A 15,229-nucleotide genomic window follows, 5' to 3' on the forward strand; every position below is an offset into this window, starting at 1 on the left:
CGGACCGGGTCCGTAGGGAACCCTACCGGGATTGTGGTCTCACATGCCGGACGGGGTATGGAGATCTTATGGCTTTGGCGCCCATACCGGACGGGGTATGGGGACGGCCCGTTTCACCCTCATACCGGACGGGGTATTGAAGTTTATGGTTTTGGCGCCCATACCGGACGGGGTATGGGGACGGCCCGTTTCACCCTCATACCGGACGGGGTATTGAGGTTTATGGTTTTGGCGCCCATACCGGACGGGGTATGGGGACGGCCCTGGAAACCGATTATGAATGTTAAAGGTTAACGGGTAGCGGGACCCCTTTGGACCCCCATGGATACTAGTAGGCTGGTAAATGAGAAAAGGATATGTTGTATAATGATTGAATTACAAAATGCGTGATAAGTGCTATGTTTGACAGCTTATATTATTCCATGATTGTGATAATGTTATTGTTTTCTTATATTGCTTCATGAATTCCACCGAGGTAAGTGGATGGTAAAGGTTTTATCATAAATAAAAAGGATTTGTTGTAAATCATGCTCCATTGGTCTTTTGTGTTTTTCTACCCATCTTTACCTCCGTGACGGTGAGATATCGTGATGTTCTTACTGGGCTAGTGTAGCTCACTCCTTATTTAACCATTTCAGATCAGGAAGACATGGTTCCCGAGCCCGTTCCGCAGGAGGACGACGAAGGGGATGCCTAGAGACTCTGTAGTCATACTCATAGTTTTATTTTCGAGTTTCTCTCTTAGTTAGTTTAATCTTTTATATTTTAAGTACGTTTTTGGTTTTCGTGTAAGGGATGTTAACCGAAATTTTGATCTCACTTCCGCATTAAATATTTATAATATAATTTTCATTTTGAATTACCGGGGCTGCTACATACTTAAATCATATAAACTCGAGTTAAGTAAAATAACTTAACTTTATTAATCATAACAGAGTCACAGAAGCGTTAGATTTCTGAAATGTAAAACCTAAACATATGTAAGAGACTTTAAATTTCTTTATTTGCGTTAATAAACAAAAGTATGAAACAGTAACCTTAATCTTAGAGTATAGTTTTAAAAATTTTCTTTATATCATCAATCACTCTGCAGTGGTATTTTCAATATCTGGAGAATGATAGAGGGTAAGATAAAATATCTTAATAAACGATATTATAAAATTACAGGATAGTACATGCAATATATAGTTTTTTTACACACAACAAAACATATATCATATAACTTTCCAAAAAAGATACGAATCAGAAGACGAATGCACTAATCAGAAAACAGATTTACAATTATTTCGTTATATACTTCATCACTATTATGAAGGATCAATCAATTATCATACATTTTGCGTATGCACAAATACTTATCACTGGTTCCCCATCGACCCGAACACGAAACGACATACATGAGTACCTTGAAACACTACTATCCCTCGAACATGGAACAATTAGAGCATACAAGTTAAATTATTTTTCCATACACCCGAACACGAAACCGTTATGTATGGATACACTTATCACTTCGTCAATACACCTAAATACAGAACAGTATGTATGGTCGCATTGAAGTATAACATAATATAAGTATTTTTGAAAAAACTTCTTTTCATAATGAGTGATGCACATATATAAAAATAACATCTCGAAAATAAAAAACGAAATAATACTTATATCAAAGTAAAACTTTAACAAATATTTACTTAACAAATACGAAAAACAATTCGAACTCTTTTACATTTTTTATAGTAAAAATACGTAAAGTACTTCAAAATTACGTAGGCTAATGAATCCATAATATTTACTTATCTTAGGTCCTTAGCAGTCATAATCTTAATTTCGGCAGAGTTTCGACTTTATTTATAACATTTTTCTCTCAAAAATCCAGTAAAGTTTTGAAATAACTTTTTGTTATTTTCTTAACTCAAAAATATTCAACAAAATACTCAAAAACTAATCTAAAAAATTAAAGAAAAACTGAACTTCAAAACTTAAGAAAAGATTTACCTTTCTAATGGTTTATAACCCCCTTTTGATCATGAGCTTCCTTCATTTTCTTTTTCTCTTCCTTTTCCTCTGCTCTCACAAATTTAACAAAGTTTTCCTAAGATTTTTATCTAAAACCTCAACATACTCGTTGTAACGGCCCCGGAAATTTAAAATGGAATTTTATATTCCAAATATCAAATGCGGAAGCGAGATCAAAATTTCGGTTAACACCCCTTACACGAAAACAAAAAAAAACGTACTTAAAATATAAAAGATTAAACTAACTAAGAGAGAAACTCGAAAATAAAACTATGAGTATGACTACAGAGTCTCTAGGCATCCCCTTCGTCGTCCTCCTGCGAAACGGGCTCGGGAACCATGTCTTCCTGATCTGAAATGGTTAAATAAGGAGTGAGCTATACTAGCCCAGTAAGAACATCACGATATCTCACCGTCACGGAGGTAAAGGTGGGTAGAAAAACACGAAAGACCAATGGAGCATGATTTACAACAAATCCTTTTATTTATGATAAAACCTTTACCATCCACTTACCTCGGGGGAATTCATGAAACAATATAAGAAAACAATAACATTATCACAACCATGGAATAATATAAGCTGTAAAACATAGCACTTATCACGCCTTTTGTAATTCAATCATTATACAACATATCCTTTTCTCATTTACCAGCCTACTAGTATCCATGGGGGTCCCTAGGGGTCCCGCTACCCGTTAACCTTTAACATTCATAATCAGTTTCCAGGGCCGTCCCCATACCCCGTCCGGTATGGGCGCCAAAACCATAAACCTCAATACCCCGTCCGGTATGAGGGTGAAACGGGCCGTCCCCATACCCCGTCCGGTATAGGCACCAAAACCATAAGATCTCCATACCCCGTCCGGCATATGAGACCACAATCCCGGTAGGGTTCCCTACGGACCCGGTCCGTCCACCATCTCCCAGGATATCTAGTCAGGCTGACCCCATCATACAATTATCAGTCTACACAATCTTTCATTTTTCTTTTCCTCAATAAGCATCATCAATTCACATTTAAACAAGCAAATCGTAATTCATGCCAAACAGACAACATACAGTATCAGTTCTTCAGTCATTCAACCCATAATTAATAAAACAGTAATATATGCACTTGAAACTATAAAATGAACACATCAAACCTCATAATGCATTTAAAGCTGTAAAACAGGCCAAATAACAGTAAATCATCAATCACACTAGACTCGGGCTCCATTAGCAACCTTAAGCAATTTCACACATGCGTTAATTCAAGAAATACCGTTTTATCATTTTGAACTTTAATACCGTGATAGGAAATAGGGTGAGGGGTCCTTACTTGTTTTCGGGATCCGAATACGATTCACAGTGCGCCTACAGGCCGTCCCTAATTTTTCCTGAATTTTTCCCGGGGAACTGAAACACACTAACGGTACCTGCACGTGTTCCAAAAAATCTCAAATTAGGCTCAGGGCCCCTTTTTGGCCAATATCGCAACTCCGGCACGACGGCTCCGCCGTGCTCCAGCGACGGCGCCGCCGCTTGCGGCGGCGATTCGCCTCGGGTTGGCTGTTTTCGGCCGTTTCCGGCCGAATTCGGCCACACTCGCATCGGTCCCTGCGAGAAAACAACCCTAGGGCCCTCGGGGGGCCAAAAAATCACGGAGAAGCAGAGCTTACCGGCGGCGGCGCTCTCGGGTGCGGCGGCTCTCTGGCGAGGTTCGTGGTTTGGTGATTCGGCTCCGGTCAACCTGTAGAGAAAAGAATGGTGATCACGGTGATATAAAAATTGCATCAAACAGAGGCCGGGAAGGGCCTCGTCGGAGGCAAAAACCGAGAGGGGGCGCGGTGGCGCCGCTGGTCTTCGGCCACGTATTCCGGCCGTTTGGCCAGGATTTTGGCTTCGATTTTGCCACGGGAGGAATCAACGTGGAAAAACGAGTCGGGGGTATGAAATTTACCTCGATCGGCGGTCGGAAATTTCCCCGGTGCGGCGGCGGGTGGCGGCGGTCGGCCTCTGGTTCGTCTTCTCCGGAGAGCGGCAGGCGGCTAGGGTTTGTGGTCTGGTGTGGGGGTTCTATTTATAACCCCTAGCCTTTTGATCTCAGCCGTCCATTTTGTTTTAATCTGGGCTGTTCGTTTTTGATTGAATCTGGGCCGTCCGTGCGATTGTATCTGGGCCGTCCGATCGCGCGATTGATCTGGGCCGTCCGATCGCGCCCACACGGATCGCCAACGTGGCCCGTTTCGGAGCGACGTGGTCTTGCCACGTGGCAGGCCCCGGTTGGCCGGGACTGCTGACCGGGCCTGCTGACGTGGCTGTCGACGTGGCTTTTCTCTTTTTTTTTTTTCTCGGTCCGGGCGCTACACTCGTAAAAATCACACACTTTGTATTCTTTCTTCTTCCTTCACCTCTGTAACACCCACGTAAAAAAAAACTTTTTCCTTATATTTTTTATTAATAAATATAATTTTGTTTAATTATTTAATTTAATTTATTTTATTTTATTTTATTTTAATGAAAAAAATTGAATAAATTGATAAAGGATTAAATTAGAAACAATTTTGGAAAAAAAAAAGTGAAAATTTAGATTCTATGGGTATTTTTGAAAGAAAAATCGAAAATCGGAGGTCAAAACGTAATTTAAAAAAATTATCATGTCAGACGTTCGGTCAGTAGCCCCGACCAACAAGGACGCACCAAGTGACAGAAGCACTGACGCAAGAGGCCACGCGGGAAGGAGCCACGTGGGCGATCCATATGCGCGCGATCAAACGGCTGAGGTCCGTTTTCGCACGCACGGACGACCTAGAGTGAATCGAGCACGGACGGCCCAGATTGGATCGCGATCGGACGATCTAGATCAAACGCGATGGACGGCCTAGAGCAAAAGCATATGGGTACAAATAACCTCATCCGCACCCAAACCCTAACCCTAGCCGTCAGAACCCCTCGCCGGAGAAGACAACCCAGCCGCCAGGGAGCTGACCGCAGCCACATCAGAACCCTTTTCGACTGCCAAAAAAGGAAAAAAATTTCTCTTTTGCACGAAATTCAATTTTAAACTCACACATGGCCAAATTAGAGTAAAATAACCGGACAATTGGCTGAAAAACACTGGCAAAACCCAATGGCGCCGCCATGAGAAATTCCACAAACCGCCTCCAATGAGGCCCTTCTTGATTCCCATTTTGCGTAATCTTTCCACCGTTGTGATCACTGTTTTCGTCTCTATAGGTTGATCGAAGCGAAACATCAGCCGTAATGTGAACCGGAGGAGCCGCCGCACCGGAGAGTCCCGCCACCGGTGAGTTTCGATTTTTCGTATTTTTTCAGCCCACCAAGGCCCTTTAGTGTGTGTGCTCGCAGGAATCGATGCAAAATCGACCGAAAACGACCGACCCAATGTGGATTACTGCTGGGGGCGACGGCGCTGTCACCAGAGCACGACGGAGCTGCCGTGCCAAACTTTCGAAATTGGCCGAGCGGGCCCTGGAGCTGATTTTGGATTTATTTGAAACATTTATAGGTACTATAAACGCGTCTCAGTTTTCGAAAAAAAATTCAGGAAAATCAGGGACCACCTGTAGGCGCAGTAACCGTTTAGCTTTTCGACGTCAAATCAAGTAAGGATCCCTCACCCTATTTATTATCATAGAATTGAAGTTTGAATAAATAATAATGTGGTATTTTGTACAAATTAAATGGATGTACATAATTAATTACGGATTGCTAATGAAGTCCGAACCGGAGATTGTTCTCTATTAATTTCTATTGATTTATTTTACAGTATAAGAGCATGATGGTATCTGGTTTATCTATTTTATGGTTTAAATGCATGTATTATTGTCTTACTTGACCACTGTTTGATTTCGGATCTAAAATATGATTGCATTGTTGGATGCATATTTATTTGTTTATGTAATTACGTTTGATTTGGTAACGGAGACTAAGGAAAAACAGGAAAGGGGTGTGATCTAATAAACAGATAAGATGACAGTCTCACTAGATATCCTGTGAGATAGTGGACGGACCGGGTTCGTAGGCAACCCTACCGTAAACGTTGTCTCATATCGGACGGGGTATGGAGACGACCCACTTCACCCTCATACCAGACATGGTATTGAGGTTTAATATCTTAGCGCTCATATCGGACGGGGTATGGAGTCGGCTATGTAATTAAGACTGTTAAGGGAAAGAGTTCACGTGTAGTGGAGATACCCCTATGAATCCCCACGGATACTAGTAGGCTGGTGAAATGAGAAACGATTACGATTTAGTTTATTGTTAATAAATGTGAATTTATGGTATGTTCTATGTTGTTGATCGTGCATGAAGATATGATCTGTATGATATTATTGATTCTATAATTTATTTTCATAAATTCTCAAATGGTAAGTAAAAGAGTAAATTATTTTATTTTAAATAAATATATTGGTTTAAATCTAATGCTCTATTAGTTGTTTTTGATTTTCTACCAACATTTACTTATGTGCCGGTGATATAGTGTGATGTCCTTACTGAACTACTGTAACTCACCCCTTATTTAACCATTTCATATCAAGAGGATCTGGTTCCCGAGCCCGATCCATAAGAAGATTACAAGTAGATGCTAGATATTTTATATTTTCCTTTATTTTTTTAATTTCTCGTGTTTCTTTCAGAGAATTCATTCTGTAATGTTTGTTTAGTACTTTTAAGTTATTATGTAAGGGATGTAAATCTTAATCTTTTATTTCGCTTCCGCACTTAAATTATTATATATTTCCTTTTGGATTTCCGAAATCGTTACATATTTTATACAAACCATCAAACCAATTGAAATCAATTACATTATATCTGAAAAAGAAAAAAAAATTAAAAATAAAAATAAAAATTTAATTTTATCTACTTTAAATCTTTAAACTGAAACCAATTTTTTTACCATATATTTTCTCTTCATATTAAAATTTAAATTTTGTTATAAAATTATATTTATTTTATCAGAGTAAAATTTTTAATATAAAATCTGATTTTGAATCTTTTTATCTACATTTATCTCTTTAAATTTATATTCAAATTTGATTTATATTTTTATGTTTTATTTCTTAAAGTTGAAATCAATTGTTTTTAAGATCTATTTTATCTAATTACATTAAAGTTCTTTATATCCTTATATTCAAATCAAACTAAATCTTTATCACTTGTTAAATTATGGACTATAATTTTACTTCAATATTTAATTGACTATGCAGTTCAAATTTTATATGAAAATTTAATTTTCTATTTTTATTTTAAAATAACTTTTTATTATACAGCTAATACAAAGTTTAAATGTAAAATGTATAAAAAGAACAAAGAAAAAAACTACTACTACCTCTCCAATCTCCCAGCATATGCAATGTTTGTAAGGAGAATACAGGTTCTTTTTAATGATCCTCATTATGAATTCGTTCGCAACAATTAACATAAATATAATATTGCATCATTTTATACTTACTACACAATAATTTCTCCAACAAGGAGAATAGAGAATGTGGATTAATATTCAAGATTGTGGACTAAAAAGTAGAGAAATTCTATTCTCTCCAGTCTGGAAGTGAATTACATGTAGAGATCAAATTTGTACAAATCGAGCACATTTGGCAAATTCACAACTTATTTGAAGACATAAATTACCGACCGAAAAATTTGGAACCATTTACAATTTTCTCAAGCACAATAGAGTCAAAGAACTAAGACAAGAACCAGAACCAATACATCGATGTACTCTTCAGGTTTCAGTCCAATCGGTGAAATGCCAAGAGGAATCATCACCTAGTAAAGCAAATAATCTTATACCGCTTGAGAATCACAAAACTAACGCATTTAGATTGATTTGCAGACGAAAGTAATGAACAATGTGATTTAAGCCTGCGCCAGCCGCTTGACTATTGCAGCCATGTACTTTCCCTGGTGTTCAGCTAGTGCCAACTCTGTTTCAGTCGGCTGCCTTGTGCCATCACCAGCATATACTCCAGCACCGTAGGGGGAGCCCCCTCGGACGGAATCCATTTTGAACATGCTAGCTCCAAAGGTGTACCCTACAGGAACAAAGAGCATCCCATGGTGTGCCAATTGTGTGATTGCTGTCCACCTACATCCAAAAGAACAAAGGAAACAGCAGAATACTTGTTTAATAGTAGATATCTTTGTTCTTGTGCCCCATGAAATAAAAGATGAGGAGAGGAAATACTGGATCAAACAAGCAGTACACTTATGTATACCAGTAGGAGATGACCAATGCTAAACTATTTCTCAATTTACTTTCCATTGTGTTAGTTCTTATCTCTCCCCCCCTTCCCCCCTTTGCTTCTTAATCTTTCACTTCCTGGCTTAGAATGTTAGACATGAGATCTACAATTACACAATAACAATAGCAAATCAACAATTACGCAATAGCATTGGCAAATCACCGTTCTCCTTAATAGAAGAATGACGAGTACACCCAATGCGCAAGAAGACATGCACTTGAAAACATACCATTGCAATTGTTGGGACTTTACATACCGCAGTAGAAAGGCTGGAATATCTTTTTTTCTGGGATGGTAAAAGCCTAGAATGTCAAATATTCTGACATATGCATAAAAGTTGCTCCTTTTGGTTGGATGATTGATATTTTTACCCCTCTTATAAGTGTGTGAATTCGAGTTAGACTATATGTCTTATGTGTGTTCTTGTTAGGAGGTTGATTGTGTTGTTATTGATATGTAAGTGTCACTAATTATTAAACATATGAATCTTTATTCCAAAAAAAAAAAATCAATTAGCTACTAACAAATATTCATTAGTTATTCCAGTGATCAAACTAACATGGCAATGGGACTTTGTTAACATAAAATAGGGCTTAGCTAAAGTGGGATTGGTTATTTTGACAGCAAAAGTCTCCAATTCCAACTGCGAAGATCATTCTTACAAGTCCATGCACAAGGATTAGTTTTCTACTTTAACAAACAGCCTACAAGGCATAGTTCCTTGAAATAGACCAAAGAAGTGCATAAAGAAAGATTTATATAAGTAATTAAAGATAACATTTTCACTAGTCATTGTGCCACAGGATAATCACACGAATCATTTTTCACAAGAAAAATCCAGTACATGCATAACTTACGATGCTAAGCTTATTGAAATAACATAAATAGTCAGGAAATCCTATATGACATAGAGAAAATAAAGAGATCGCCAACCTTGCAAAATGATAGATATGAATTAAGGTCAAATTTCCAAACCTTAAACCTTATCCTTCATCTAACTGGACATCAAACTTTGACCTTAACCCTAATCCTTAATTCAACCAGACAATAATTCCAAAACATTTATTTGGAATTAACATAATAAAAAGTACAAATATCCAATAGATCTCTGAAAGAATCAAGAATTATAGAAATGGTAATCTAACATTTAACCTACTTATATTATCAAATATGCAAATTCATCCATATTCTTGTAGATTTCATTTGGTAACAAACATGTTGTCATGCAAGAAATGAATTTATGCTTCCCCAAATTATTCATTCTCCATAAAAGCAAAAGAGCCTTATTCATTCTCCAAATTATCAGAGTACTTGTAGTCCCAACAAATGTAAAACTTATTAGAAGGCGATGCCTTATACTTTATGCTCTAAGGGCCTTCTAACCAGAAGAAACTTTTTTCACTAGACAACTAAAGTATTGACTTAGGCATCGTAATATTACTATAAACGGGTTATAGGTACATCACGTTTGAACTCATTAAACAAAAACATATTCCATAAGTTTCTTAACCTTGCCCAAATCAATTATCATTTCGATCATAGTGTTTTTCCCAATTCAAAATGCCCACAAAATGCAATTACTGCGAAGATAATGATAAGGAGACGAACTCAAGAAAAGAAACTTACGCGGTCGTCTCCTGGCCTCCTCCCTGAGTACCGGTACTAACAAAAAACCCGGCGGGCTTGCCGGCGAGTTTCTGTTCCCTCCATAGCTGCCCCGTGGAGTCAAAGAAAGCCTTCATCTGTGCCGCCATGCTGCCATATCTCGTCGGAAACCCGAACAAGATCCCGTCCGCCTCCGCCAGCTCCGCCGCACCCGAAATTTCCGGGATCTCCGGGTCCTTTGGCGGCGCCTTCATGAGCTCCAACACCTCGCTCGACAACGTCTCTGGAACCCTACATAAAACGCCCTCCACTCCTTCTACACCGTCCAGTCCCTTCTTCATCCGCTTCGCCAGCCCCTCCACGTGGCCGTACATCGAGTAAAACACAATGAACACCCTCAGCTTGGCCACTGACTGCAAAATCGTCGTCGCGGAAGCGGCACTATCCGGCGTCGTTTCTTCTTCTTCAATTGCAATCGGCGCGTTGGGCGCGGCACCGCTGGTGGCTCTCCGGTGGCCGTCCTCCGCGACTGCAGACGGGTGCTTCTTCTTGCTCGGAACGCAGCCGCCTCCTTTCCCCATCGAGAATTGCGGCCTCCAAAACTCTGGAAACAATAATAGCGAGTGGATTGAGCTGGCTTCCGGATTCTGAAAATGGAATTAGACGTTTAGTTGCAGAGGATTTTTGAAAGTAGTCCTTTTAACAGATGATGATTGACTTTTGGGCTGTGAATCCGGAGTTTGAAAAACAGGAAGATTCTGAAGCGGTTGATTGTAAGTTGTCAATTGGGCCGAGTCTCGGAGCCCCGTGGCCCGAAATAAAACCGAAATGTAAATGGGAGAGGTCCAAGGTCGGCCCGAATCAGGCCCGAAATAAACGAAGATCATTCCTCTCACTTAATCAAATATGAAACGTTTTTCTATAGTTGTTAATAATAAGCTCTTTTTTTTTTTTTTTTTTCTTTTTGGGTTTTTTTTTATATATATTTACATTGTAGTAAAATAATATTAGCACATTTTTAACGTGATTTATGAGTAATTAGTATATATTCAAAAATATAAATGAGTTGAAATATTAGTATATATTCAATTATATAAATATAATTAGTTCATTTTAGTTTTTTGTTAAAACATATTTATAAGATTTTTAATATACTTGATAGAAATTTAATGTCCGATGCATCTTAATCATATTTTTAATCACATTTTTAATAAAACAAAGTAATGGCATGTGATGTGTTTTGTCAATTCCACTTATTATCATATAATTTTATATTGTAATTTTATAATTGTTCTTGTTATTATCTCATAAATCTGGTCATGTTCGCATATGTTGAACTTTTTTTATAATAAGTATAATATATTATTGGTGATATAAATTTACATATAAAAAAAGTTAGTTCGAAAAAATTTAATGGGTTGAGTACAAGTTAAAAGACTGTGAGACTAAGTGATTTTGGTCAGACTTTATACAATGTGATACAAGTTTAAAATAGATAATAACTAAACTTTTTAAGTTGTTGGACCATTTTACTTTGTACAATTTTAAGTTAAAATATAATATTATTAATAAGTAAATAAATTATTTAAATATGTGTAACATATTATAATATGTTAACCATGTGCTAAAAGTTAATGGCAAATTTGCACAAGAAAATGTGCACGGGATTGAAAAACAAAATGAGTAAGTAAAAAGGAATTAAGGGACAATGATATGTCACACTCCCACTTGTCGTCAATTCATTATATAATCTTTGTACGGCTTCTTGGTGGTTAAGTCATTAAGTAATTAAAGTCTAGAATTAGCTACATAATCTTGGATTGATTTGTTCCTTTAATTAAAATATTATTACTTTAAATTTAGTTGTGTCTTGGGAGAGATTTGTTGCTTTTGAAGTACGGAAAAAAAAAAATCCTACTTTATGTTTCTTGTATAAATGTTGTGTGGACTTTAATTAGCTTTTATGAATAAAAAGTAACATATTATGAGCTTGTGTTCCAATATTTAAAATCTACATATACGTATTGATTTAGAGTTAAATACAGTTTATTTATTTATTTATTTTTATGTATAGGCAAGATATGATTAAATTAATTATTTTTATAAAATAAAGTATACATATCTTATGATTAAATTTATTTTTAAAGATTAACCGAAAAAATAGATATATCAATGCCGATTTAATATATTTAAAACTATATACTCCAAGTTTTATTTACAAAAATTGAATTTAGATATAGTTAAAATATAAAAAAAAAAGTTACATAAATTCTTTTTAAGTACGATTTTAAAGACATATTTAACAAATAAACTAAATGATAAAACAACTAAAGTCCCCTCTCCTCTACTAAAAATAATCCAATGATATAAAATTTACATGTAACTTTTTTTTTAATATGGTTCTTTAATGTATACAAAATCTATAATAGCTAAACTCTCTTTAAAATATAAATTTACATTTAATCTCATTTTCGATGTGCAAATTTTACGTATACTTTTTTTTTTTTTAATTTGTAAATTTTTATATATGGATCGTATCTCTTATTAAACTATTTATCAAAGCTCAATATAATATGATAATTAGCAGCGTACCTAATTTTTTAATATTTTTTGTTAGTAAGATATTTTGTTAAACTTTTATAATTTTAAGTATTTAATATTTGATTTTTTTTTCTTCATATACATATACGTATTAACAAATATATCATGCGTATACAATGTAAAAAATAATAATTTATGTAATACCAAGAAATACAATTAGGTATTATAATTTGAGATCTTCACTTTTGGGTTTCAACCCTTCCATTTTGATAGTTATAACTCTTTTTATATATTTTAACTCCTAGCAATGGATTAAGGGTATACCCATTTTACATTAGTCTTATACATTTAGAACTTAACTAATTGAAATCTAATAATAAAGCATGAATAACACATTCTTATCATTCTATTGTGCTAACCTTTATAAGTTAGACAAATAACTTTATTACTTTATGTCATCCTACAATCAACACTATCGTAATAGTTTTATGACTATTTTTATCCATTACATCATTACATATATAGATGATGTAATCACACAATGATCATATATATATACACATTTCTAATAATTTATATTATCAAATTATTTTGTGTATATCATCATGCTAATTTTTTTATATTTTAAAATTTGAGTGGATACTATTTAAAATTCTTCTATCTCTATAAAATATATAACTATAATTATATATATCATATTAATTTTATTTATATATTTTAAACTTTTAAGTTGATAATATCTGATTTTTTTTTTGTTATATATATATATATATATTCATAATTAATATTAATATATCATTTTTCATTTTTTTATTTCAAAAAAAAAAAAAAAAAAGAGAACAACATGTGATATTTTCTATTATTCCTTATCTATGTATAATGATGTAATTTTTAATAAAGTAAGTTAATACATGAGAAAGGTTTATGGAGTGAGATTGATATTTTAGTACATTGGTTTAAGAGTAAACTGTAGATAATATCATTTAATCAAGAAATGAAGGCACCTAGAGATAGGTATGCTCCGCCCCAAATTAAGGCGTAATTCAAGGTTCGTTGAAATCTTTTAATTAAACAACAGTAATTATCTTAATTAATTACTTACTTAAATTAATGGAGGAGCACTTTTAGAGGACAAAGCGTGAAGGATTCAGTGAAGCAGGACAGAGGGAAACATGGAAAGATACTGTTTGTGACATATACAACACCAACAAAATTGACTCAATCATCTACGCGCATCCACACACACACATATATATATATATATGTACACACACGTACACGTTCACACACATATTAATTATGTAAATATTTCGTGTTCTTGCTCAATTTTTTATTACCTTTCAAAAATAAATACATAATATTGCCATGTTTTTGGACGAGGTTGCAATTTTTTAATATAAATTAGAAAAACTTAATTTTAATACATAATAAAATCTGACTAAAATCAAAGTAATATGTAACGATCACGAAAATTTAAAAGAAAATGCATATAATAATTTGAGTATTGAAGCGAAATAAAAGTTAAGGTTAACATCCCTTACACGATAACTTAAAAGTACTAACAAACATCGCATAACAAATTCTCTGAAAGAAATACAAAAAATGAAAAAAATAAAAAAAAACTATAAAGTATCTAGCATCTACTCGTAACCTTCTTGCGGATCGGATTCGGGAACCGGGTCCTCCTGATATGAAATGGTTAAATAAGGGGTGAGCTACACTAACCCAGTAACGACATCACACTATATTGCCGTCACATAAACAAATGTTGGTAGAAAATCAAAACAACCAATGGAGCAGTAAATTTAAATAGATTCGTTTATCATAAATAAAATCATTTACAGTTAACTTACCATTGTGCAATTTATAGAAACAAATTATAAAAACAATAATATCATACAGATCACAATTTAATACATAATCAGTAACATATAATATATCATAAATTCGTATTTATTAACAATAACTAATTACGGTTGGATGTTTTGTTTCGATCAACCTGTAGAGAAGGAAACAGTAATCACAACATTAGAAAAATCACATCGAATGGGAATCAGGAAGGGCTTCATCGGAGGCATTTTTTGAAACACCCCGCGGCGGCATTTTCTGGCAAATCAGCCGGTTCTTTCACTCCAATTTGGGCATGGGTGGGTTTAAAATTGTATTACGTGCAAGAGAGAAAATTTTTACCTCGTTTGGCACTCGAAAATTGCTCCGGTACGGCGGCGGATGGCGGTGGTCGTCTCTCCAGCGGCTGGGTTGTCTTCTCCGGCGAGGGGCTCTGGCGACTAGGGTTTGGGTTTGGGTGCGGAAGGGGTTATTTATACCCATCCGCTTTTGATCTGGACTATCAATTGCTTTTAATCTGGACCATCTGATCGCGATTAAATAGGAAGTAAATATGAACCGTTCATCGCAATTCAATCTGGGCCGTCCGTGCGCGTTTTCAATCTGGGTCGTCCGTGCGCGCGGGAACGGATCTCAACCGTTCGATCGCGCGCACGCGGATCGCCCACGTGGCTCCCCCCGCGTGGCCTCCTACGTCAGTGCCTCTACCACTTGGCGCGCCCTTGTTGGTTGGAACTGTTGATCGGGCATCTGACGTGGCGCATTTTTTTCAAATTGCACATTGGCCTCATGTTTTTCGATTTCTTCTTCAAAAATACTCTTAGAATTTAAATTTTTATCTCTTTTTCACCAAATTATTTTCAATTTCACCCCTCATATATTTTTCTCCATTTTTACACAAAATAAATTAAAAAAAATTAAATATTAATGTATTTTGGGGTGTTACATAATATGTATAATTATTAGTT

At 35.6% G+C, this 15,229-nt stretch overlaps 1 protein-coding gene across 1 annotated transcript; it reads right to left on the reverse strand.

Moving 5' to 3' along the window:
* Positions 1–7,515: 7,515 nt before the first annotated feature.
* Positions 7,516–10,617, reverse strand: LOC110807937 (Quinone reductase family protein). Its single transcript, XM_088223126.1, has 2 exons — positions 9,894–10,617; positions 7,516–8,110 (listed from the first exon to the last, which is right to left on the reverse strand). The coding sequence occupies exons 1-2, from the start codon at positions 10,451–10,453 to the stop codon at positions 7,882–7,884; spliced, it is 789 nt and encodes a 262-aa protein (XP_088079252.1). The 5' UTR covers positions 10,454–10,617; the 3' UTR covers positions 7,516–7,881.
* Positions 10,618–15,229: the final 4,612 nt, after the last annotated feature.

The sequence above is a fragment of the Carica papaya genome, chromosome 6, assembly GCF_054855325.1.
Source record: "Carica papaya isolate Zhongbai chromosome 6, ASM5485532v1, whole genome shotgun sequence".
Classification (NCBI taxonomy): domain Eukaryota; kingdom Viridiplantae; phylum Streptophyta; class Magnoliopsida; order Brassicales; family Caricaceae; genus Carica; species Carica papaya.